Source organism: Pteropus medius, unplaced genomic scaffold (genome assembly GCF_902729225.1).
Source record: "Pteropus medius unplaced genomic scaffold, Ma_sr-lr_union100, whole genome shotgun sequence".
NCBI lineage: Eukaryota > Metazoa > Chordata > Mammalia > Chiroptera > Pteropodidae > Pteropus > Pteropus medius.
Window position 1 is genome coordinate 2,629,821 of NW_024344437.1, and position 25,635 is coordinate 2,655,455.

Here is a 25,635-nt window from a genome sequence, read left to right on the forward strand (position 1 = left end):
GAACATTGACATAATGGCATCCCTTTACAAAATGAGCACCATACCCCTGGATTAGCATTAAACATAAGTCACCCCTCAGAAATATTTGACCATATTTAGAAGTATTTGACCATATCCTCAACGTACTGTCTTTACTCCTTAGGTCCCAGAAGGAAGCTAGAATACAGTGCTTGTTTATATCCCTTCCATAATCTGTCTAAGCTTGGAGTTCCTTCCTTGGCCAACTGACGAAGAATCACATGAAAAAGCCAGAGACAGGAAGAAAAAGGCTGAGAGCAGCCATTTAGCAAATATGAAAAGCTCTGCATTCCTCAGAGCACTTAATCCTAATAGCATGCCAGACTTATAAAATCATAAAATAGAGATGACATTTATAATACTCTCAAATAAAATTCCAGGCCAGTGTGTCAGCCACACTAATTAGTAAATAAGCCTAATGCTTGGTCATCAGGCAAGTTGTTTATTCTTTTTTAAATGTTAAACTACTTTACAAGCTACTAAATCTAAGAGAACCTAAACACATTTATATTTTTAAAAATATGTCATTTATATTGTAGCAACACTAGTTGATCCAAACTGCAGAAATCTATAAAAATTAGGATCAATCCTGTTGATCTGGAGGTTAAGCTCTGAAAATGCTTCAGTTCTAAAACTTATTGTAGAGGAAGAGCTGCAGGTGGTTCCATGAGAGACACGTGCAGATACCTGAAATGAGACCAAAGCAAGTTCAGCACGAGCCAGACTTCGGCTTCGTAAAATCTCAGGCCACAGGAAACTTTCTAGCAGTTTTAACAGAATGGAAGGAAGCTAGCTGACTGCATATACCACAAGTTGACAAATTATACATCTATACAAATCATACCTCTCCAAACTGATTTTCTTGATTTAACATACAACCTTACTTTTCCAGCCTAGCACCAGATGTACAATTTCTTTTATTTTCAATTCTGACACTATAACCTATTAAACATTCAAATAGGGAGCCTAGATAAGAAAACTTCAGGAACTTACTTTGAAGCCTTATACTTCTCCCTAATTGCTTGCTGAGGTCGATGGGGTATATCAAGGCACGCTTTATGTAGCTCACTCAGGCAAGGTATAATTTCACTTAATGAATAGCCTGTAAATGCAGCAAGGGTTTCTGGCTAATCAAGACAAAAGGAAAAAATTGCATCATAGAACTTTCTAAGATATCAGAAATCTGAAGATAAAACCATGAAATAAAATTAATCACTTAGTAAGTGTCCACATTCATTTCAAAAGAAACCATAATCCTTCTTCAGAGACTTTAGAAATAAAATATTAGAGAGAACAGCCAGAGTTCTAAATTTGCTCATATTGTATACTTAATGCTCCATTTGGGGACAGGTTACTTTACCTATTCCCTCGTGAGCAGGATTTTTACTGGTCTCTAAAGGGACTCTACTAACCTGAGCACCCTATTTACACATACTATAAAAGATTCTTGGCCAAATGTAGAATAAGAAATAAATGTTCTAGAAAATAAAAGCAGACACTCTCCTTCTTTTGGCACAACAGTGAGCCTTCAGAACCAAGCCTAGGGGCCCATTTCTAATCTCGCTACCTTCTTGGGCCAAGAGGCACCATTAACTGCCCTGCTCCTTTGAAAGCATGACCCAAACTTATGACCATCCTAATAGGACGCAGGTTGTCAACAACTTTTAAGAGAAAAGTCAACAACTTCTGCTTGAAGTGGTCAGTGCTTATACCACAAGGGCCCTCCTCACATGAGGGCAGGCACTGTGGTTTCCAGGCCTGCTTCTGACAACTGCTAAGCTGATGCCACTTTCTTGACTTCCTCCAATCTCTACTCTCCACAGAGCAAAGCCATTGAGTCAAGGCCTTGGAGGGTTATCTGCAAGACTCAGCAGCCTATTAAGTCTGTCGGTAAGACTCACGAGAGGCCCACTCATTCTAAGGCTTGAGAGTTACTGAGCAGATTTTAGATAGGCCTTGAATTTCATCTGGAAAAATAGTAATTAGAATCTTACCCAGAAGTGCCTATTTACAGTATAGTTTGCCAGGCAATAAGCTGCTGCAGCTATCAACGAAGGAAGATATTTCAAGAATGGGTCAGCTTCAAGTAGACTCAGTTCCGCTACATACTAAAAACAAGAGAGAAAATCTCATTGGAATTAGGAATTTTACTAAGGTTGCAAGTAAACTTAGAAATGTCAGGGGAACGAATTGTGTCTTATTTTTGTTCAACCTGTATCTAGTGGTGAGTATAGAAACAGAGGTTCAAAATTGTTCACTGGGTTAATAATTGCTATGCCTGTTCACAACCAGAATAACAATTATGTTGTAATAAATTTCAACATACAAGTATTTGGTCAAATGTGATGGGTTCCTTTTCTTGTACTAGTTGTACAAGTTTATGCTGCTCAGGTAAAGTAACTTTGCTCTGGTCACTGGAGTGAAACTACAGTCCTCAGTCAAAGGCAAAATATGACCATATAAAGCTATTAATTTATCAGGCAAATGCACACAGTTCGGAGGCTAGAATAGTACCAGTGGGAATTTTTCAGATTAGAAGAAACATACTGGGATATTTTCAGACATCTTTATTTCTGTTTGCATAGCACATAAATACTTGACGTATATATTATATCATAGTGGCTGGAAACCAACTTAGTGCACTCAACTAAGTTTTATAACTCCAAATGACCTAATAATGCTTCATTACTTAAATGGTTCCCACTCTGTACACCTAAGAGGTACTGTTTGCATGTGGTCTTTATCTAACAAGGGAACAGCTCCCAAGCTTAAATTGGGAGTTGGGTGATTAGACAACCCATGCCTGTCAAACATGATCAATAGTAATGGCTTGTAACCAGAAGGGTTGTGTTCTTAAAAATAAATCTCTTCCATTGCTAAAAAGTTTTTCTGTACCCAAGACAAAATACTAAAAAGGAAGGAAGAACTGAAGGATGATTGGAAAGGCTAAGTTTTACCCAACTTGGAACCAACTTCCTTGGCAGTCATGTGGCATACCTTGGCCAGATTCTCAGTTCTGACGCACACTCCTTGCCTCCTTAAGTACTGCAGGAGAAACTGATTGGTAGTTGGCGCTGTCAGATCGAAAGCTAGGACTTTCAGGAGCAGGTGTTCCATTCTTAACAGTTGTCGTTTTGTGTAAGTATCATCAGTTATATAGACAAACTCGTCTACTTCAGGTGGATATATTTCTTCATATTTCCTACGAAAGGCAAAAAGTCTTCAGAAGTAACACTTGGAAGCTGTTGCTCCCCTTCCTGTGCTATCACAATCACGCTCTCACATGGCCTTTGCCGGCTTAAATATCCCTAAATGGTACAGGGCTGTAAAAATATTAGGAGCTTGTTTCCAGAACAAGAAAATGAGTATTACACGACATTTTGTACTTACTGCTAGATTAGTAACAGAAATAATTTCCAACTGAGAATTTTAGGTTTGGCCTCTTATATGCTGAAAGATTCTGAATGACAGACATACAGGTAAATTCCTCTTAATTCTGTAGACCTAAAATCATCTTGTGAAAAAGAATGCTATGTTGAACACAATGGTAGGAAAAAAATTCCTTAAGTCTTAAATTTTTAAAAAAATCGTGTATAGCTTTCTCTATTGAATTAGCAAATAATGCTATATATCCAAGAGAAAGAAAATGATATAATTTCACTGCAATCAATTCTTTGCTTTTGCTTTCATATCTCCTTTCTATAGAGAAATTTTGGTAAGTTTTTAGGCATTAATAATTAGAATATCTGAGACTAGACGAATAGAAAGGAAACTATCACTCACCCACAGATCACTTAGTTAAAGGCAGCTCAGCCACAACCCAGCTCTTTTCCACACAATTAGATAGTTACCAATGACTGATAGTAGCAGGAACTGGCTAAAATAATTAATTCACTGTAACCAGATAAAAACTGTGTAATTATGGGTCATTTGCCAGATCATGAAGATAGCTTTTGAATCTCTTAAAATAAAACTTTTACTTGTATTAGAATACAGCCAAAAGACTATACCATAAAATAGTTAAATAGCATCCTGAATTTGAACCGATGGCTTCCTTAGTCATGACACTGAACTTGTCACTATAAATCATCTGAACTAAAGAGTAAACATGTGGTAAGGTTCAGTTTCTCAGTGAATATTGTAAAGATGATGATATTTTATCAAAGAAGGCATAAGTTTTAATTATAAAGCACTGCATTTCTTCAATAAATGAAGAATAAATCGAGTGTTTTGACAGGCTGTAGTTTCATATCATTTAAGCTAAAGAACACTTACGAAGCCAGAAGAATAGCTGCTGTTCCTACGAGCTGCAATTTCCCTCTCAGAACAGACATGCATGAAAGAAACCTGTCCAGGAAGTTGACAGCCAGGTAGAGAGTCTCAGCTCGAAGTTTATATTCTTCTCCGACCTCAACCAGCCAGTCTACCAGAATCGTTCGCATGCCTTCTGTGATATCTGGTTGCTTCCTCATGTAGTGTGCTTTGGGCCTGTATCTTATCTGTTTAGGGAAAGAGTTTTGACATTTAAATAGCTGCTATATCAGAAAGATCACTCCACAGTATGGTTGCTATTTTTAAAAATCATATGAGCAAAGTTTAGGAGGAAACAGATAAAGAACCAAATAGATCTTTACTATGATATGGAAGAAAGTGTGAAATTCTGGTTTTGTAAAGTAATTAGGTAATAAATAACTTAAAGGCAAATGGGGGCAAAATAATAGTATAGATTACTCCTAAGAGTGAAATACTTTATAAACCCTTTGAGTCATAGGAAAAGTCCAAGTAACTGCTACTCACTTCATAACTATTATTTCTCATAGTTATTCCTATGTTTAGATGTCACAAGAATGCCACTCACTAGTGGTTATGACCAAGAGTCTATAATCATCTTAATATTAAGTGCTTAGGGGTGCTAGAAATTAACATAGAATTCAGGAATACTCACTTCAGCTTCTCTAAGGTACTGGTGAATTTCTTCGGCATATTCAGTCACATTTATCACATCTGTACCAAAATCTGATGCATCTTCAGACGGGGAATGGACAGATGTATCTACCAGCATAGGGGAAACTGCAGGGGTTCAACATTATCAGGTAAGACATTTAATTTAAAAACTTGTCCATCCACTAACCCTCCACAGGCAATTGTAAAAACAGTCATTATAAAAACTTCATGGTTTTCTCTTGCTAGTTACATGCTATTGAACACTGCAGGTGATTATGAACACAGGGTACCATCAGCTATAGGTGAGTTAGATTACCTGTGCTAAAATCCAGCAGGAAGTGAAGGTCTGACTTGAGTGTGCTGGTGTCAACTTCATACACGTCCTCGAATGCCATCCCCTCTCTCCCTGGGAAGCTGTTTCTGTCCTCTTGCTCAGGTTCATCCATGTAGATATCAAATCCTTGCTTGGCTGGCACATGGACATCGCAGTCAGAGAGTGCTTTCTTTCCAGCTTGAGGGAAGGCATTTTCTGATCCAGAAAAACACCTGATTGTTGTGACTTCCTAGAAAAGGGTTAAGTTTTTTGTTACAGGACACCCTAAAGACCATATAGGCAATGTGAACCTGTGTGAAAGAAACCAGCAGGCTTGGAAGATGAGAGGAATCTTAAATTGAAATATCTATGTCTGCAATTCAATTTCAGAAAGTGAGATTTCCAAAGTATGACTTCTCCCTTATCTATGTCTACATTTGACATTTGGGAAAGAGTTACCTAAAATCTGTCATCCTCTTCACATATTTATCAAAGAGAACTCATGATTATAGAAGAAAGAGAAACTATAGTTCTTCTCCAAAATGAGATAAGTACTCCATGTGGGAGGATGGGCTTTAAACTGGCTTTCTAGCTTATAACATTACAGGATTTATAAGTACCCAGCATAGTGCCTGATGCATGGTTAGTGAGTTCTTACAGTCCTCCTCCTTAAGTACTTAACTTTTAGTCAGTAGGTCCCTGAGGTTCCCCTTTTATACTCAGTAATTTAGAAATATGATTTTAGAAACTCCTACTACTAAATTCTCTTACAAGCCATAGAATCTTTTCGGATGACACAATGCAATTACTTCTGAGGAAACCAAACTCTCAATCGCTTCTCTTTTTTCTTTATTCCTATAACATTAACAATGGGAACAACTGTGTGAGCCCCCTGTATGAACAAGCATAATGTATCAAACATGACTGCACATTAAGATGAGTCATGTTGGATGGCCTGAAGGTCAACTGAACCAGGGCAGGTGGGCAAGCTTTATCAATCTGAGTTGTATTTATGCAAATGCTAATCTAGATACTGCATTACCATTTTATCGTTTATAAGTACTCTTGGTGTGTACTGTTGAGGCTACTCCAAGTTATTATGTGTTTCCGTAACTTTCTCTTCCATCTAGCAAGTTAAATATGTGGCTTATGTCTACTCTAGCAAGAAAAAAAATTCTTTATGGTAGTACTGGCAAAAAAATTACAGGAACTATAAAGAACCAAAATCCTAAGTTATGATAACCAGATAATCATAACTCCAAATTACTACCAAGTTTGACTTTTGCCACATAGATATATGTACATGAGTTGAGACATACATTCATTAAATATTTACTGAATATCCACTATGTGCCAGGCATTGTTCTAGGTGCCCAGAATTTAGCAATAAACAAAATGTTCAGAAAGATTTACCCTAATGGAGTTTATATTCTAGTTGGTGGGATGGGGGAAGAAAAGATATAGTAGGTCAGATGGTGGTAAGTGCGTTGGAGAATAACATAGGGAAAGGAGAGTCACTGCCATTTAAACAGGGAAGGCCTCAATGAAGAGGATAGAGTTAAGCAAACATATGAAGGCGGTAAGGGAGTAAGTGACACAGCTAGAGGAGAGAAGAGCATTTTGGGTAGAAGGAAGAGCATGGGTAGATGCATGTTGGACTGTGTGTTAGAGACACAGCAAGGAGCAGACAGGGCCGAGAGAGAAAGAAAAGAGCATAGGTCATAAAGTCAGAAGGAAAAGAGAAGTCAGGTCACATAGGCGTTACAACAGGCCATTTAAGATTTGCCTTCTATTCAGAGATGGGCAGCCACTGGACAGTTTGGGATAGTATCTGATGGCCCATTATCTGTTTGCCCAACTGCCCTTTGTCAGCACTGGGGAGATGTCTGCTTTCAAATCACTTTTTGAAACAATCCAGTCCAGCCTGATCCAATCCTGATTCTAAGCTCTCTCCAATGTGTACATGGCAAAGATTATCCAGGATTGCTTCCAGCACAGTATAAATCAATCTGAACACCACTGACCTGGAGGAACCCCAGTTTCATAGTTTATTTTGGGGCACTCACATTTCATTTTAGCCTAGCATGTAGATGACTTCACATATACTTAACCCAAACAGTTCCTAGACCTATTTCCTCGATTTTGGGGGAAAAAAGTATTCATTATTTCTAGCTGGAAAAGGGACCCCACAAGATTATCTTAAAAAATGCAATGTCCCAGTAGTCCAGACTCCAGGGTTGGAATACTTAAGGGGAGTTTGTAGGTAGAACTGTAAGAGAAACCCACCTCCCACCACGACAGGAAAGCCTTTCTCAACAAGCAGCTTCCCCAATGCTTCTCCATTATTACCTGGCCACAGGCCCTCCTGTACTGCCCATTCTCAGTTAGCACCCCTAGCACTGTTCTTTGTGGGGGATCCTGGCCAAGCTGGGCTCTGGTCATCTGACAGGCATCAGGACCTGGAGGCAGGACTGCTCCGCTCTTAGAGCTGCTGAGATGCATAGCCTCAGTCTCCAGGGGCTGTTTCTGTCAGGGAAGGAGAAGGAGACAAGCCAGTTAGTCAGCCTCTTCCACCAGAGGCTCTAAGGATGCAGCAAATTTCTAGATCACAGAGACTTGTGATCTTCCCTGCAATTATTAAGGCTGAAAGGGCATGAACCTCGGGGCCCAAGCTATTAAAGCTGCTTTGAACCAAAACAATGGTGTTAATCTGTCGAGGCTTTCTTCCAAGACCTGGTTGACGGCTGGAAGGAGAGACACAGCCTGACAAACTTCCAAGCCAGGATACGGAGCCTGACGTTACTAAGGAGTCTAAACCTACAAGTCTAGTCTTTCCCAGCCGATCCTTATCCCCCGCCCCGCCTGCAGACAGACAGAGAATACATCACTGCGGGGAAGTACGTCCCCTTCCCAAGTGGGCGAGCGGGGTGCTCCTCCGCGGCCCTTTTCCCACCGGACGGAAGTCCTCACAGCGAGCCTCGCTCTTCACAGCCTTATATCTTTAGACGTGTCTCCAACAATAGCAAGCGCACACGGGGACTGGGAATGAGGGCCGGCGCAGGGGGCGGGGCGGGAGGGCCCTGAGGTGTCGGCAGATTCCAGTGGGGGCGCCGGGCTCCCAGCGGCGACTGCCGGGGCGCTCAGGGCTAATTACTCCCCCGCCCCGCGTCTGTTGAACTGGCCAATCAGCGGCGGCCCCGAGCCTCGCGGAGGCCGCTTCCATGCCAACCGCAGCGGACGTCCGCGCCGGAGGCCGCATCGCCATGGCGACCGCCTCACCTGCCGCGCTCCGGACGGACGCCGCGACCGCTCGGCGTTCAGGGCCCGGCGGGGCCAACGGGCGGCGGCCGCCTCTCCCCTGCGCAGCCCCGCCGGAGCGTGCCCGGCGGGCGGTCGCCGCTGGCCCTGCGCCTCCTCTGGCAGGTAGCCCCGGCGTGGCCCACCCCGCTATGGCCGGGGCCGTCGAAGGGACTGTTTCCGCAACCCGTTCTCCCAACAGCCGCTAACTCCTCCCGCTAACGTTTATTCCGCGGCCCGCTCCTGAGAACCCTGGCTCGGGAGAGCGACGCAAGGCCCTCGGGGCTGCGCCGGCCGCGGCCCCTGACCGCGCCCGCCCGAGGGCCCGGCTCGCTCTCCTTCCCCGGCTCACACACCTACACTTCCATCTAGGGAGAGGCCAGAAAGGCAGCGGGCCGGCCCCAAGTTCGAGCCGGGGCCTCCGAGGCCACGTTGGTGGCGCGTCTTCGGGCATTTTGGGTCCTTGCGCGCCAGAGCCGCGCCTGGCCTGCCGGGATTCCTGTGCACGTGGCCCCGGCGGGCGGGGAGACGGGAGTTTGGGTTTTAGGGTTGCACGTGGCGTTGGCGCTCCCCACAGGAGGTCTCCTCGGACGGGTTCCGGCAGCCAGGGCAAGAAGCGGGGCCGGGAACGCCGAGATAGTGGCCCAGGAAGAGGAAGGAACGCGGGTGGCTGCGTCGGGGCCTGGGACGTTGAGGAAGAAAGTGGTGAGACGTGGAACTGGGGGCTGGGCAGGTGGCCTGGCCACGTGGAGCGGGAAATCCCTGGATGGGGATAGGGGAAGGGTCCACGGACAGGCTGGGAGGAAGCTGCGGGCCTTATATGAGGGTAAAGGTGGGGATGAAGGAGCAGGGAGAGAGGAGCGGGTCCTGGAAACCAGAGAGCCCTGACACGTGCCGAGGTGACATGCCAGGCAAAGGAATCTTTAACTTTATTATTATTTCTTTTTGAATGTGTGTCTGCACACACATGCACACATTGTATGTATAACGTGACTGCTTTTGTTCTTTAAAAAAATTTTTTAAACACCCATCTCTAGATCTCTAAAGCCGAACCCGAAGCCCATTCATATGGCCACTCTAAAATGGTTAGTTATAACCTCTCTTACTTATTTTGAACGGAAATGATTGTTAATCTTACCTCGCAAAATCTCTCAAGTGTTCTTTATTAATGTTTTCACTCAGGGAGCCGGGTCTGCGTTATTTTACTGGGAAAATTGAACTGTTGTACACAAAGTGCAGATGAAAGCTTTTGATCGAGTTAGATGTTAGTAGGAAGTTGAAAAGCGTCTTGGAAGTCAGTGCTGGGTGCAGGAGGCGTGCAGAAACGGGTCTCGTGCAATACAAAACTAGTTTCTATGCGTTAATCACCGACTTTTACTCATTGGGAGGCAGCAGTCCCCTTGCACCCTCGGATGTATATGCCTTTGAATAGGAAGGCAACATGGCAACTCTGCTAACATCTTGATTGCGGCAGTAGATGTGCCAGAGGAAGGCAGGGACCAAGTGCTCCGCTTTGCAAGGTGTGTCTTGGAGGAAAAGAGCCTTTCTGCCCTCCTCTTGCCTCGCGCCTCTTTTGGAAGTCTTTCCAGAACACTCTGCCCACCTAGCCAGACACTGTCGTGATTTTGGAGACGCCCTCGGGGACAAGTCTTGCCAAGAGCCTGGGATGCTTTGGTGGAGACGTGGTTTCTTCGCACTGATGTGATCTGGCCCTCTCTGTTTGCTCCCTTTGATCTGGTTTCCTCGACAGAAATGACCAAAAACCTAACATTCTTTGCCTTTCTTCTAAAACAAAGGAGCCAGTGCAATGTTTATTCCTGGAGCCTGTCGTTTTGCAACTCTTTTCTGAGGTTGAAGCTCAAGGAAGGAAAGTGTAGCTCTGAAATTGGGTGTTCCCCACAAATGTGGTAAGGACCAGAAGACAGGGGTACTAAAATGCCTAGTGTCTCTCAGCTGTCTTTCGTCTGAAAAAATGCCTTTAAAAAAGAAAATACCTCTTAACCAGGTGGAGTGCTAGGCTTATTTCATACCCCCTTTCCTCTAACTCCTCATGTGAATAACTGAGCCTAATTTGGCCTTAATACATATAAAATATTGTTATTATCATTATGTGTCACTGCTTTTCTTCTCTCCATCTACTTTGTTAAACTTGGCAAAGGGAAATGACATGTGACTTACGTTTTTATTGTTGTGCTACCTTCTAATTCAGTATTAAATCATTGTTGTCCTCTGATGAGATCTTAAATTGGAGAATAATTCAGATGAATTGATATTTACATGTATTTTTATATGTGTGTACATATAGTTTCAGATATTTGTGTAACTAGTGAAATACTTATGGATTTCTTGACTTAAAAATCTGCAATAAATATGTTTGAACAAGTAATGATTTATGGCATAAAAATAAACTCAACTGATAAATAGGTACACAATTTTTATAAAAATTTTAAACTAAAAACTTAGTCTTATAATTAAAAATAGAGCAGATAATAGGACTCTCATAAATTATGGAGTTTTAGTGAGATGCATGATTTTAATTTTACTATTGTAACAAAATCAGTATTAGAACTCAAGTAGATTTTAAATGTCTGCATGTTTTATATAAACTATGTATTTGGTAATTATATTGAGAAGTGAACAATATAATATATTTTATAAATACATCTGTAATGTCTACAATATTTGGTGTAACTTATATTTGTGAATATAATGTTTTCTTCGCCTAAAAAATTACTTGGTTACCTCTTCAGTGCTCAGCTAATTTTCACAGTAGGATTAATTTCCATAATAAGGATGACAGCTGAATTCTTTACTAGGACTTTTAAAAATCCAATATTACTATTAAAATTGACTCCTCTCCCCTCCAAATTACTCAAAGATAATCTTTTCTGTTTGCCAGCAGTTATCTGGCATTTCAAAAGCTGTTATTACTTCTATTACATTTGCTCATTGTAGCTAGCAATTAACCTCCTGTTCAAACATTTCAGTTTCCATTAATTTGAAATCAAGTTGATTTTCAGCATAGGGGTTTAAATGAGATGAAAAAGTGGAAGAGCCCATTTTTTTTTTAAGGACAGAAGTCTTAATGGATATATTTTGTCTGTTCAGGGGCATGCATCTGCCAGTCTCAGGTATATATTTAATTTCAGAACATATCTATATGGTAAGATGAAGGACAGATATTGGGAGTGATGGGTGATTTGTTACATTGTATCCCATAGTCCAGGAAAGATGACCAAAGGATCAAGTAAGTCCAGTTTGAAAAGCAGCCAAAAATTTACCACCTTAGGAAGCATATATCCTTAGGTGGTGCAAAGTGGATCCCTTAGTACATAATAGGTGTAAGTTTTCATTAAAATTTGTAAAGTCACTTTCTCTGAGCGAAAATAGTTTGGCTACATACATGAAAGTAGCCAAAGATGTCTATTCATTTACTCATTTTACAAATATTTTTTAAGCATACATCTTATACCAGGCAATAGCTGGGTATGGGACACAAATTAAAAATTATCCCTGCCTTCAAGGAGCTTTTTGTTCCAGGCAAGGAGAAGGTAAACATATAGTTAGGGTGCAGCATAATTAGTGTTTATTTTGCCGGGAGTGGAGGGCCGCAGATCTATAAACAGGGAGCAGCAGTTGGAACTCAGAGAAAAGGAATGACATATATTGCTGTGGAGATTTAGAAGCAGTATCCAGATCAGATATAAAGATGATTAGAGTAAAAAAAAAAATCGACACCTGATGGTATAGTCCGTATACAGAACGTTCTAGAAATGGGGAGCCCAAAGAACAAGAATTTTCAGCTGTGTTTATATAGTACCTCCCAAGGAGAGCAATAAACTGATGTCCAAAAATACCCCCAAGACTGTGTCTTCTGGCTCTGGGACAGATTCTACACAACTGTCTCATGCAGAAGTCAACCTCCCAAAAACTTGGATGAGAAGAAGAAGCTTCTGGTGACTTTAGTTACCACAAGTCCCTCCCTAATAATGTGTTCAACTAGAGGTGCACTGTTAAAATCAGATCTCCGTGATTGCGGAATTGAGACCTCTGGCAATAGCTGCCTCAAGAGTCTACCCCAAGAGAAAAATAAGCTTCCGTGGGCTGATGGAGCCGTTATGGTTTCAATAATTTGAAAAGTTTTGAGTTGCCCGACCTTTACTGAAAACCTATTATCAGCGGAAGTCAACAACCTCGATTTTATACAATCATAGGTCTAAAATTCATCTGAGGACTCATGTTGATGTAAGTTCATTGTATCATTAAAGTTAGCTATCATTTATTGGTTTTCAATTAACAGTTTCTTTTCAATTAACAGTTTCAATTAACAGTTTTTCTGTGCAAATCAATTATTGTACCATCAGTTCTACAATACAGTTGATTCCATAAAATAGATTTTCTGCATTTTACATTTATTTCTAATTATGTCTAAAATGTTATGGAATTTCCACGGAGTCTTTGATTGTCTGCAAAAATCCTGTATCTGAGGACAGGCTTATGTCCCAATCACCCCAGCAAAAATTTATTAGTATGTTCTGCCTATCAATATTTTTATTAATTAAATCCTGCCAGTAAATCACAGAATATGTATAAAATTTGTTTTTCATTACCTCAATGCTTTTATTGCTCATCTATCAAATAACCATAACAGTGGTCAAAACAAATGACATTAGTTTCCATTCTAAGCAGATTTTTTAGGGGAAAAAAGATTTTCATGCTAGAGACACAAATTTCAAACCTTGGCAGACTAGTTATGCCTTTTTTGATTACTATCAGAAATCTAGCCTACGGATTTTATATAGTCTTCATTTGTGAACATTCTATCTGGATAGACAAAATCTCAAACACATATAACTTTTCCCTATAGCAAAAATGAGTCAAAGTTGTTTGCATGTATTTGTGGAGGTTTTTTTGGCACTTAATACAATTTCTGACTAAGTGAGGCAGCTTGGTGGTTTCGTCCATATTACCAGATAATTATCATTAATGAACCTTTTACTTAGTTAAGAGTCAATCAAAAACACTGTGTTTATCTGAAAAGCATTGTATTCTGTATTTGAGAACAGGACATTTCTAATTTTTGTGATAGACACAGGGATTATATAAATGAGTTAAAAAGTGTTGTACTCAAAGTTCAGTCTTATGGAGGAAGAAAATAACCAAATGATTAGCCACAAGGTAGAACAAGGCTGTTGTCTAAGAAGTCCAGAGAAAGTTCTGGTTAAAATTCAGGGACGTTTTCAGTTAATTAAGGAAATCAGGAAAGGTTTCTTGAATTTAGTAGTTTTGTGTTTAGAATACTGCATAAGCAAAGACACTGAGCAGAGAATTGCAAAACATGTTCTAGGGAATGCTGGCGTTCTATGTGCCTGAGGTGAAAATATAGGACACGGGTTGGTGATAGTGGATGGCAAGAACTTTGGGATAACATCATGTAGCGGCCTGAATGCCAGAGTAAGGACTTTTCCATGGGACTTTCGAAAACAATCTGAGAGCAATGACTAGCCCAAGATTTGGAAGGAGGACATGCATTAGGAAACAGTTGCTAAAGAAAATGAAGACTTGAACCAGGACCATGCCATAGGCACAGAAAGGAAACGAGGCTCAGTAAAGTCTATTGAATTTAGTGTGTTGGCAATAAGATGTTATGACCATGGAATGTACATGACTTAGCAACTGATTGTGTGTTGGATTTGAAGGAGAAGATGAACATAGTTTTACAATATCTAGATCAGAGCTGACAGAAGTAGAAATTCCAGTTTAGCTGTATTCAGAGGAAAAAGGAAGCGAAGAATGAGTTTAAATTTGGACATTATAATGATAGAAGTTTTTCTAAACACTGTCCCAGACCACCACCTTTCCCCTCCACCTCCATCCCTGTGTATGTATGAATTATGATAGCATTGAATTGTACTTGTTTTCAGGGGTTGATGATAGGGTTGGAGATAAAGGTCAATTATAACCCATTTTTCAAGTATTTGTCCAGTATTCCCATTGTAAAATAATTGTTAGTAGTTAGGTGGTTACTCCAGGAAAACCCATGAAAAATAAAAGATTGACAGCTTCCTATCCGCTGTTTCAGCATCCCACTCCCCCATTCACGAGGACTTCTTCCAGGGCCAAAAGCCCCTTGCAAGCAGGGACTACATCTTCAACTGTGTAATATCATTTCCTGGCCCAGTGCACAGGGCGTAGTAAGCACTTAACAAATGTTTGTTGATTAAATGACTGGATAATAAGATATAATTTACACTTGTTACATAAATAAGCCAAAGATGGCCCCTGTACATCAGCCTTATGTTGTTTATTTCATCACAGAAAGCTAGGACCATTAATTCAAAAGCTCACTGGCACCAGACTCAAATTCTGGCACATTCAGTGGTTCTAAATATAGCTCAAATAAGAATACTTTTAGTCATTTAGAGCCCGTCTGCTTTGCATATCCCATGAAACTGTACCCAACATCTGTTAGCCTTAAATAAACAAACCATGGGACTATAAGAGCTCCCAGGTCACTGCTGCTTTTTGTAGCTCTTTTGACCCCGAGATTCTTGTCTTGCTGTGAGGAGGCATCGTCTAGACTTATAACCTCCCCTCTCTGATTCTTCTTTCCCCCGGGAGTTCTCTGCCTCTTTTGGGTGGTGGTCCCACACCACTGTCTCTGGAAAATCTCATAGTCAGAGAGTCTTCCCACCCTAATCCCCGTGCAAACCTCGCAAAGCACCGCCCAAGTAAAGCTCATTGTTTGTGACCACTTGTCATATTCTTTTCCCCCATCAGCTCCCAAATCCCTGAACTTGCTGTAACACTGTATATGTACAAGAGAGGAAACACACTGAGTTCTTAAACTTGCATTTTCAAGTCTATGTATGTTTTTCTTTCTTCCTTTTTAGTAACTTTATATTTTGGCACTCACCGAAAAAAGTCTTAGACGTGGAAAGCCAGAAAGGTACTTAGAGGCTATTTTATCAGACCCTGTCCTACATAGGTGAGGACACAGGTGCAGACTTCTTTCGCTTTCAAATTGTATTCCCAAAAGTGAAGTTTCAAAAATAAATTAACATGTTAATTTATTTTTGAAACTTCTGAGTTTTAATTCCAGAATTTTTACTAAGAAACTTCTGAGTTTTAATTCCAGAATTTTTACTAAGAAAGGGATTATAAATATCTTCAAAGATAGCAAGAGTCTGAATAACTATTATGCAGCTGTGTAAAATAGTATAGGTTTAAAAATAGCATACAGAAACGTTCATAACATATTTTATGAGATAAAGTAAAAAACAGTAAGATTAGTATGTTGCATTTTTGTTTAAAATTTTTATATGCTCTCAAAAAGCACCAGCAATAAATACCAAATATTAAGCAGTTATCCATATGTCTAGATTAGCTAATTATAGTTGAATTTATTTGGCTTATCTATAGTTTCTAATTTCCTATAATAAACTATTAATCGCGTAGTAAGAAAATTTTATTATCTGTATTTTCTAATTTCCTATAATAAACAAAATTAATTGTGTAATAAAAAAATATTTGTTATTAAAGAAGTAAATGATCCTGACAGGATCAGAGCAACCAAGCTGTCCAATAGAACTTTCTGCAATGATGGAAATGTTTCATATCTGCACTGTCCAATACAGTGATGAGTGGCCAGATGTAGCTACTGAGCATTTGAAATGTAGCCAGCGCAAGTGAAGAACTGAATTTTTAATTTAATTTAATTTATATAGTCACATGTAACTAATGGCTATCATATTGGTCAGTGCAGGATCAAATATTTGGTAGTTGAGAACAGTCACAGCACATTAAGAGACATCATAGACAGTCTCATTCTACTGTGTACACAAATTTGAATCTTTGTTTTGACTATCTTCCCCCTAAGTTATTCTTCTAGTATTATTTGGGATAAAGTACAGCAATAAATAAGGACCTGAAATCATCTATTTAGTACAGGTTCTTTGAGAAACGTCGACTTCACCATGTAATTCACAAGAAAGACCCATTTATAAATGAAGGAGAGTTTATCCAGAAAGTATATTTTCCTTGTTAAAATGAAATGCTCATCATCTTTTTCCCTGGTTAAGCAACAGTCCATAGAGAGAACCAGAACATCTGAAAGATCAAGTTGGATTATATTAACCTGGTGAATTAATCAAACTTTCACCATTTAATTTTATATATATATAACTATTTATTTTGATTTGCTGAATGCTCAGCTTAAATAATAGTTAATGTATATAATAATTAATGTGTATTACAGCTTAAGCTTCATTTTTGTTGCTAAAGTTGTATGTTGAGTTTATAACCAGATTCATACTCTCCTTTCCTAATTTAAAAACTCACCTCTCAAAAACAGTGTTTGTGAAATCTTCATCTCCCACCAGTAATTCATCAACATTCAAAAGCCATCCTTATTTGGGATCTATTATTTTGTTTCTTCTTTCCAGACTGAAGAGAGAGTTTACCTGTAGGAACAAATTTCCACTTTCAGAAAAATAAGTAGTTAATTTATGCAACAGTGTGCTCGCAATTCCTCTTCTTGATATTGTGGAAAACAAATAATTGCTATCACTAGTTTCCGTAATTGAGTAGGATTGCTTTTTGATAGATGCCATATCCTTTCCTTCATATATTAACTTACTTGATAAAGCAAGAACACTATAGTGATTTCAAGCTTGGAATAACATTAGGACATTGTTAAGATGATAATTTTTCAAGAAGCTTTCTGTGAGAAATCTTTACAATTATACTAAATGTAGAAGATGTACAGCTAGAATTATGAGTTACTTGAGTTTTCAAATCCAAGAGAATTCATATAGAACAAATTACAAATTTTTACTGAATATGGCAGAAACAGGTGCTAAAAAGAAGAGAAAATGGAGAGTTTGTAATTCAGGCCAAAGGGAGAGAAAAGAATAGAGAGATCAATCTAATGGCATGCTTCTATGCTAATCTTTTGGGGAAATCATCAGAAACTTATGTAACCAGTTAATGAAACAAGTTCAAATAAGCAGTGATGAAGTAATATGTACTTTATAAATGGGATTTGGAAATAAAAGAGTACTCTGAGCAATATCTGAGGTAATGAAATAGATATTTTCTTTGTTTCTGTCTGCTTGCTTTGAATTCACAGTATTTTATCCCGCTAAAACTGAACCATTCATAAGTTGTCTTTGTTTTGTAGGAAGCTTGCTTTTCATCCTTTTACTGAAGAAATACAGAAAAGACAAATTTGTTTTGTTGGTAAGTCCAGAGGAATAAACAATATGTGAACCTCTGAAATCCTGATTAAAGTTTCTATTGATTTCAAGCAGAGACCAAAGCAATGGTGAGGGAGAAAGGCTCCATCCAAAAGAATCGAATCCCACCAGGAGAAGTGAAGAAGAAAAGTTTCTGAAGTCAGAGGAGCAGGGCTGGATATATCCCCCAAATATGTTGGGATACAGGGTTCCACCCTCCTTCTAACATTAATAAATTGCAATCAGTCAGTTCAACAATAGCAATGGGTTCTATGTAATAAGTAAAAATTCAAATTCTAACCCAGACGAGTAAATTCATAATCTATAGCAATGTATTCTAAGGGTATATAATTGTCACAGTATATTGTAGTTTAAGCTTCATTTAAAATCATATATAATATGGATTAAACCTGGAGGAGTGAGAGATGTCCCTTCGAAACAACAATAAGCTGAACATGTAAAACTCAACAAAAAAAACCATTCAAACTGCACACCAACATGTCTCAGAGTGGGATCTGCGCATAAGAGCTACCACAGGTCAGAACCCCCAGGTGTCAGGCGGTGGACTAGGAGAAATAAAGAAGCGCTTCTCGCAGCCACCGGAGCTCCCTGTAGGAGGAGGGGGAGGGGAGAAGGTGCAGCAACTTCCCTGAACAGATCGGCCTGGGAGAGCCGTGAGCTCCAAGTAGCCGACAGCAGGGCTCAGTCATCAGGGCCTAGTCATCAGGGCAGAAGGCAGAGAAATGGGGACGGCAGAAAAGCGGGGATGGCAGAAACAACAGTTGATTTTTACCATCTGCAGTTGCAAAACCAAGGCTGAGCTGCAGCCCCCACCCGCCAATGCAGATGGCCCCTCCCCCATGCCCTCTGAGACCAATCACCGCGGAGCCCCAGGAGAATCTGAGCAAATGCTACCAAAACTGTTGCTAACACTGACAGGAACTGAGACTGAGGGTAGTGAGCATGATTAAACATCTATAAGAGAAAAAAGACATTATTAAGACTTTATATAAAGCAGGGATCCAAGGGGCTTAGACATCGCTTACTGGAAACTGAAAGAAAAACACCTTTTTTTGCAACAGGCTAGGGACCACTGTATAATAAATTTTCTTTCTGGAAAAAAAAGCAGAACACACTTCCATTAATGCCCAGGCAGAGAAATAACCCATAAAACACTATGAATAATCAAGATGACAAGGCATCTCAGAAATAAAGAAAAAAATCTCTGGAAAATAAGCTTACAGACATAGAAATATGTGACTTAAATGACAGAGAATTCAGGATGATACTTCTGAAAAAAACTCAATGAGATCCAAAACAACTCAAAACAACAATTTCAGGAACTGAAAAAAACAACTAGATGAGCAGAATGAGTTCTTTAGCAAGGATATGGGAACCCTCAAAAAGAACCAAATAGACCTTCTCCAGATAAATAACACACTGTGAGAGTTGAAAAATGAAATAGCAAGCCTGGGAAATAGAGTCGACCAAATGGAGGAAAGGATCAGAGATATTGAAGACAGAAATCTAGAAATAAATAAGAAGGAAGAAGAGAGAAACTGAAGAATGAAAAATAATGAAAGAGAAATACAAAAACTAACTAATACTATCAGGAGAGGAAACAAGAATAATGAGAATTCTTGAAGGGGAGGAAAAGGAATAGGGGTTAGAAAGCATTCTCAGACAAATAGTTGATGAGAATTTCCCAAATCTAAGGAATGAGCTAGAGACTGGAATTCAAGAAGTCAATAGAACACCCAATTATCTCAACCCAAAAAGGCCTTCACCAAGACACATTGTATTAAAATTATCAAAAATCAGTGACAAAGACAGAATTCTCAGAGCATTCAGGGAAAAGAAGATGACAACCTAAAGGAAAACCCATTAGATTCTCATCAGACTTCTCAGCACAAACCTTACAAGCCAGAAAGGAGTGGAATCAAATATTTAAACTATTAAATGAAAGCAACTACCGGCCAAGAATAATGTATCTAACTAAGCTCTCCTTTAGATATGAAGGAGAAATTAAGATCTTTCCAGGCATACAAAAATTGAAGGAGTTCTCCACTATGAGGCCTGCACTACAAGAAATAATGAAAGGGGTCAGCTCACCTAAAACAATGACCAAAAAAAAAAGTACATAATTAGGAGTAAAGTGACTATCAGGCAAATAGAAGCAGAGGAGTGCAACCCTTACTAAGAACAGGGCATTATAAGCTTAAAATAAGAAGAGATTTACTATAGCAAGATAGTAATGGAAGTTCAGCATCTATAGGGTCAAATTGAGACAACAATGACTGAAAAGGGGAGGATTCAAAGATCCAAATTCACAAAGGGGAATGGAGATAAGGCACGGGCAGAAGATAATGGACGACTGTATACATGTAACTATCCTTTACATATTTGTAATGGTAACCACACACCAAAGATTCAGAACTGAAGCATATAACATAAAACAAGAAGAAGCAGAGGGAAATTCCACAAAAGCCAACCGAAATAAAGAAAACAGAAACACAAGGACAAGGAAGCAATGGAAACACCAAGCTACCAGAAAGCAAAAGATAAAATGGCTATAAGAAGACCTCATATTTCAGTAATCACCCTAAGTGTAAATGGACTGAACTCACCAATAAATAGGCACAGAGTTGCAGATTGGATCAAAAACAAAACCCAACTATATGCTGCCTCCAGGAAACACATCTCAGCTCCAAAGACAAATATAGACTCAAAGTGAAAGGGTGGAAAATGATGTTTCAAACAAATGGCATTCAAGAAAAGAGGAAGTAGCGGTACTAATATCAGACGAAATAGACTTCAAACTAAAAAAGATAAAGGAAGATACTGAGGGACACTTCATAATGATAAAGGAAATCATGAACCAAGAAGACATAACACTTATTAATATCTATGCTCCCTATCAGGGAGCCCCAAAATATGTAAAGCAATTACTAACAGAACTAAAGGGAGAAACAGACCAAAACACTATCATAGTAGGAGACCTAAATACCCCACTGTCAGATATGGACAGATCATCCAAACAGAAAATCAATAAGGAAATAGCATCCTTAAATGACACATTAGACCAACTGAACATAATTGACATTTTCAGAGCCTTCCATTCCAAAACAGCTGCTTATACATTCTCCTCTAGTGCACATGGAACATTCTCAAGAATCGACCACATACTGGGACACAGAGATAGCTTCAACAAATATAAGAGCGTTGAAATCATACCAACCATATACTGTGATCATAATGCTTTGAAACTAGAGATCAATGGCAATAAGAAATCGGGAAGAAACACAAATACATGGAGATTAAACAACATGCTACTGAAGAATAACTGGGTCAGAGAAGAAATAAAAAGAGAGATCAAGAGATACATAGAAATGAATGATAATGATAATACAACATATCAAAACTTTTGGGACATGGCAAAAGCGGTCATAAGAGGAAAAGTCATATCATTACAGGCCTAGCTCCAAAAACAAGAATGAGCCCAAATAAACAACCTAACGCTTCATCTTAAAAAACTAGAAAAGGAAGAACAAATGAAGACTAAAGTCAGCAGAAGGAAAGAAATCATCAAAGTTAGAATAGAAATAAATGAAATTGAAAACAAACAAAAGAAATAGAAAAATAAATGCGACAAAGAGCTGGTTTTTTGAGAAGATTAATAAAATTGTCAAACCCCTGGCTAGACTCACTAAAGAAAAAAGAGAAAGGACACAAATAAACACAATCAGGGGTGAAAGAGGGGAAATTACAACTGACATTGCAGAAATACAAAGGATCATATAAGAATACTATGAAAAAGTATATAACCAGATATAATAACCTAGAAGAAATAGACCAGTACTTAGAAAAATATAATCTTCCTAGATTGAATCAAGAAGAACTGGAAAATCTAAATAGATCGATCAGCATTATGGAAATTGAAACAATCATCAAAAGCCCCCCAAAAAGTAAAAGTCCAGGACCAGATGGCTTCACCAGTGAATTCTACCAAATATTCAAAGAAAATTTAATATCTGTTCTCCTCAAACTCTTCCAAAAATTTGAAGAGGAAGCAACACTTCCCAACTCATTTTATGAGGCCAATATTACTCTGATACCAAAGCCTGGTAAAGATAACACAAAAAAAGAAACTACAGACCAATATCATGAACACAGATTCAAAAATTCTAAATAAGATAGATACTAGCAAACTGAATACAGCAACATATTAAAAAGATTATACACTACGATCAAGTGGGCTTCATCCCAGAGGCACAGTGATGGTTCAACATACGCAAATCGATTAATGTGATACACCACATAAACAAATTAAAAAATAAGAATCATATGATCATATCAATAGTTTCAGAAAAAGCCTTCAACAAGATACAGCACCTATTTATGATCAAAACACTTAACAAAATTGGTATAGAAGGAATATATCTTAATATAATAAAGGCCACATATGACAAGCCGTCAGCCAACATTATACTTAATTGTGAAAAACTAAAAACCTTCTCTCTAAGATCAGGAACAAGACAAGGCTTTCCATTATCGCTACTGTTATTCAATATAACTTTGGAGGTCCTAGCAAGTGCAATCAGGCAAGAAAAGGATATAAAAGGCATCCAAATAGGAAACAAAGAAGTCAAACTGTCACTATCTGTGGATGACATGATTCTCTATATAGAAAACCCTAAAGACTTCACAAGAACACTACTAGAAACAATAAGCAAATACAGTGAAGTCTCTGGATATGAAATCAACGTTCAAAAATCCATAGCGTTCCTATACTCTAATAATGAAGTGTCAGAAAAAGAAGTGGAAAACATCATTCCTTTTGCAATTGCAACAAAAAGAATAAAATGCCTAGGAATAAATGTAATGAAACATGTGAAGGACCTATGTAACGAAAACTATAAGACCTTATTAAAAGAAATCGAGGAAGATACAAAGAAATGGAAAGATATTCTATGTTCTTGGATTGGAAGAATCAACATAGTTAAAATGACCATATCACCTAAAGCATTATACAGATTTAATGCAATCCCCATCAAAATCTCATTGGCATTTTTTAAAGAAATGAAACAAAAAATCATCAGATTTGTATGGAAGCACAAAAGACCCTGAGTTGCCAAAGCCATCCTGTGAAAAAAGAATGAGGCTGGAGGCATCAGTCTGCCCGACTTCAAATTATACTACAAAGCTCCAGTAATCAAAACGGCATGGTATTGGCAGCAAAACAGACACACAGACCAGTGGAACAGAATCGAGAGTCCAGAAGTAAACCCATATTTATATGGGCAAATAATTTTTGACAAAAGTGCCAAAAACATACAGTGGAGAAAGGAAAGCCTCTTCAATAAATGATGCTGGGAGAACTGGAAAGCCACCTGCAAAAGAATGAAACTAGATTGTTGTCTATCACCACACAGCAAAATTAACTCAAAATGGATTAAGGACCTAAATATAAGACCTGAAACAATAAAAATAGAAGAAAACATAGGAACTAAACTCATGGACCTTGGACTTAAAGAAGATTTTATGAATTTGATCTCAAAGGCAAGGGAAGTAAAAGCAAAAATAAGTGAATGAGACTACATCAAACTAAAAAGCTTCTGCTCAGCAAAAGAAACTGTCAACAAGGTAAAGAGACAACTATCCGAATGGGGAAATATATTTGCAAGCAACGCCTCTGATAAGGGCCTAATATCCAATATATCCAAAGAACTCATATGACTCAATAACAACAAAAAAGCAAACAATCCAATCAAAAAATGGGCAGAGGACCTGAACAGACACTTCTCCCTAAAGGACATAAAAATGGCCAACAAATATATGAAAAGCTGCTCAACATTGATAGCTATTAGGGAAATACAAGTCAAAACCACCATGAGATACCATCTCACACCTGTTAGCATAGTTATAATCAACAGGACAAGTAATAACAAAGGTTGGAGACGATGCAGAGAAATAGGAGCCCTCATACACTGCTGGTGGGACTGCAAATTGGTATGGCCACTATGGAAAACAGTCTAGAGCTTCCTCAAAAAACTAAGAATTGATCTACCATATGATCCAGCAATCTCTCTACTGGGTATTTACTCCAAAGACTTGAAACCCATATCCGTAAAGATATTTGCACACTGATGTTCATAGCAGCATTATTCACAGTGACCAGGACATGGAAGCACTCGAAGTGTCCTACGATAGATGATTGGCAAGAAGCTGTAGTACATATATACAATGGAATATTACTCAGCCATAAGAAGAGATGAAATACTGCCATTTGCAATAACCTGGATGGACCTTGAGATAATCATACTAAGCAAAATAAGCCAGACAGAAAAGGTTGAAAATCACATATCATTTATATATGGGATGTAAACCTAAAAGCAACAAATGAACAAGACAAATAAACAGGCTCATGGACATGGACAATGGACTAGTGGTTACCAGAGAGAAGTGGGGAGGGGGAGGAGAGAAATAAAATGTTAAAAATAATAATAATAAACATTACTGAGAAGTTGAAAAAAATAAAATCAGATATAAAAATGTAAACCAAAGTGGTAATTTTGTGAAACATACAAAATAATCAATTTAAACATATCCACTTAAATTTTGATTTAAATCATTAATCAAAAAAGACTTTGTTTAACCATTTTTTTTCCTACAGGCTATACATCACCCCTATTTTCATTTTCTACTTTGAAACTGCACTTTTGGGAAGAGATACGAATTGGAGTTATGTAAAAACAAAATTGCACATCAATTTTTTTGAACATTATTATGTTCCTTTAGGAAAAGAAATGTACACTGCATGTTATCTTTGGAAAAATCTGTTAATTTAAGAATTGAGAATCACTATGTTCTCCGTATATAGTAAATGGAAATTGTTTACTATTATTAAATACTATTTTTCAGAACAGAAATATGCATAAATCTCCCTAAATTTTGATTTCCTCAGTGGCTTTTAGATACATCTCTAAAATATCCTCAAACTTGGCCCCTACTGTTATCTTTGATTTGTTTAACTTATTTGTAGCACTTTTTAAAAGTTTAGATGAATGTATTCTTTCATGTAATACTTTGCCATGATAAGTTTGAATTATAATTTATATATTGGTTAATTTGTTGTAGTTGTTAGGATGTTTCACAAAATTACAAATATTACCAAATATTTTGGTTTACATTTTTATATCTGATTTTTAAAAATTAACCTGATATTTTTCTGTGCTGGGTGTCTGTGTAAGTATTTTTTAGAACATATTTAGACTGACAGTGAAATAATGATTGGTATTTTCTCTCTAACGAACCCTCAGACCTTCCTTGTTCTTAAGCTGTAAGTAAGTAGAGTCTGGACTTGTGGACGGGCTCTTAGCTGAGAATGAGAACTACATAAAACTACACAGTTTTATTGTCCCTTCCTATTTGCGTATTTGTCCTGTCATTTTTCTGTGGACATTTATTGGTCACCTACTACGTGCCAGAAACTTTCTTAGGCGTTGATAATGTAACACTACACAAGAGACACATAGGTTCCTATTCTCACAAAAATGACAATCTACTCCCTACTTTTTTAAATAGTAGCTGTGAATCATTCCTAGAAGCTGTTTTAAATTCCATGTTACACTCTAGATTTAAAACAGTGACATTTTAAAATAACCTTTGCTCTTGCACAAGGGCCCAAGCCCATCACTCTGGAGCACGTTTGGTTTCCTGATGATGCCTGACATGACCAGGTACTGCAGCGACTTCACTCTGAATTCACTTTGGAGAGTGTCACCTCTGTAAGTCCTCGCATTCCTGCCTCGACCAGTTAGGAAACCA

The 25,635-nt window shown here is 38.5% G+C and overlaps 1 protein-coding gene and 1 pseudogene across 4 annotated transcripts; both read right to left on the bottom strand.

Annotated features, from left to right (window-relative positions):
• Positions 1 to 417: 417 nt before the first annotated feature.
• CCNA1 (cyclin A1) lies at positions 418 to 8,378 on the bottom strand. Of its 4 annotated transcripts, none has more exons than XM_039872993.1 (9): positions 8,097 to 8,112; positions 7,625 to 7,801; positions 5,279 to 5,525; positions 4,964 to 5,088; positions 4,294 to 4,517; positions 3,016 to 3,220; positions 2,013 to 2,126; positions 1,012 to 1,145; positions 418 to 705 (listed from the first exon to the last, which is right to left on the bottom strand). In XM_039872993.1, exons 2-9 carry the CDS (start codon positions 7,775 to 7,777, stop codon positions 654 to 656), a joined length of 1,254 nt encoding a protein of 417 aa, XP_039728927.1. In that variant the 5' UTR covers positions 7,778 to 7,801; positions 8,097 to 8,112; the 3' UTR covers positions 418 to 653. The 4 variants fall into 4 exon arrangements, with proteins under 4 accessions (XP_039728927.1, XP_039728925.1, XP_039728924.1 ...); XM_039872991.1 differs by lacking the exon at positions 8,097 to 8,112 and adding an exon at positions 8,246 to 8,378 and having other exon boundaries at positions 441 to 705; XM_039872990.1 differs by lacking the exon at positions 8,097 to 8,112 and adding an exon at positions 8,229 to 8,353 and having other exon boundaries at positions 441 to 705.
• Positions 8,379 to 8,940: 562 nt separating this feature from the next.
• Positions 8,941 to 25,635, bottom strand: part of LOC120610678 (cyclin-dependent kinase 1-like) — a 37,585-nt pseudogene continuing 20,890 nt past the window's right edge.

Coding starts and splice junctions, on each gene's coding strand:
- CCNA1 (XM_039872993.1), bottom strand. CDS start 7,777: ATGCATCTCAGCAGCTCTAAGAGCGGAGCAGTCCTGCCTCCAGGTCCT. Junction 3,221..4,293: donor GCAGCTATTCTTCTGGCTTC/GTAAGTGTTCTT, acceptor TGCCTTTCGTAG/GAAATATGAAGAAATATATC. Junction 706..1,011: donor GAGAAGTATAAGGCTTCAAA/GTAAGTTCCTGA, acceptor GTCTCATTTCAG/GTATCTGCACGTGTCTCTCA.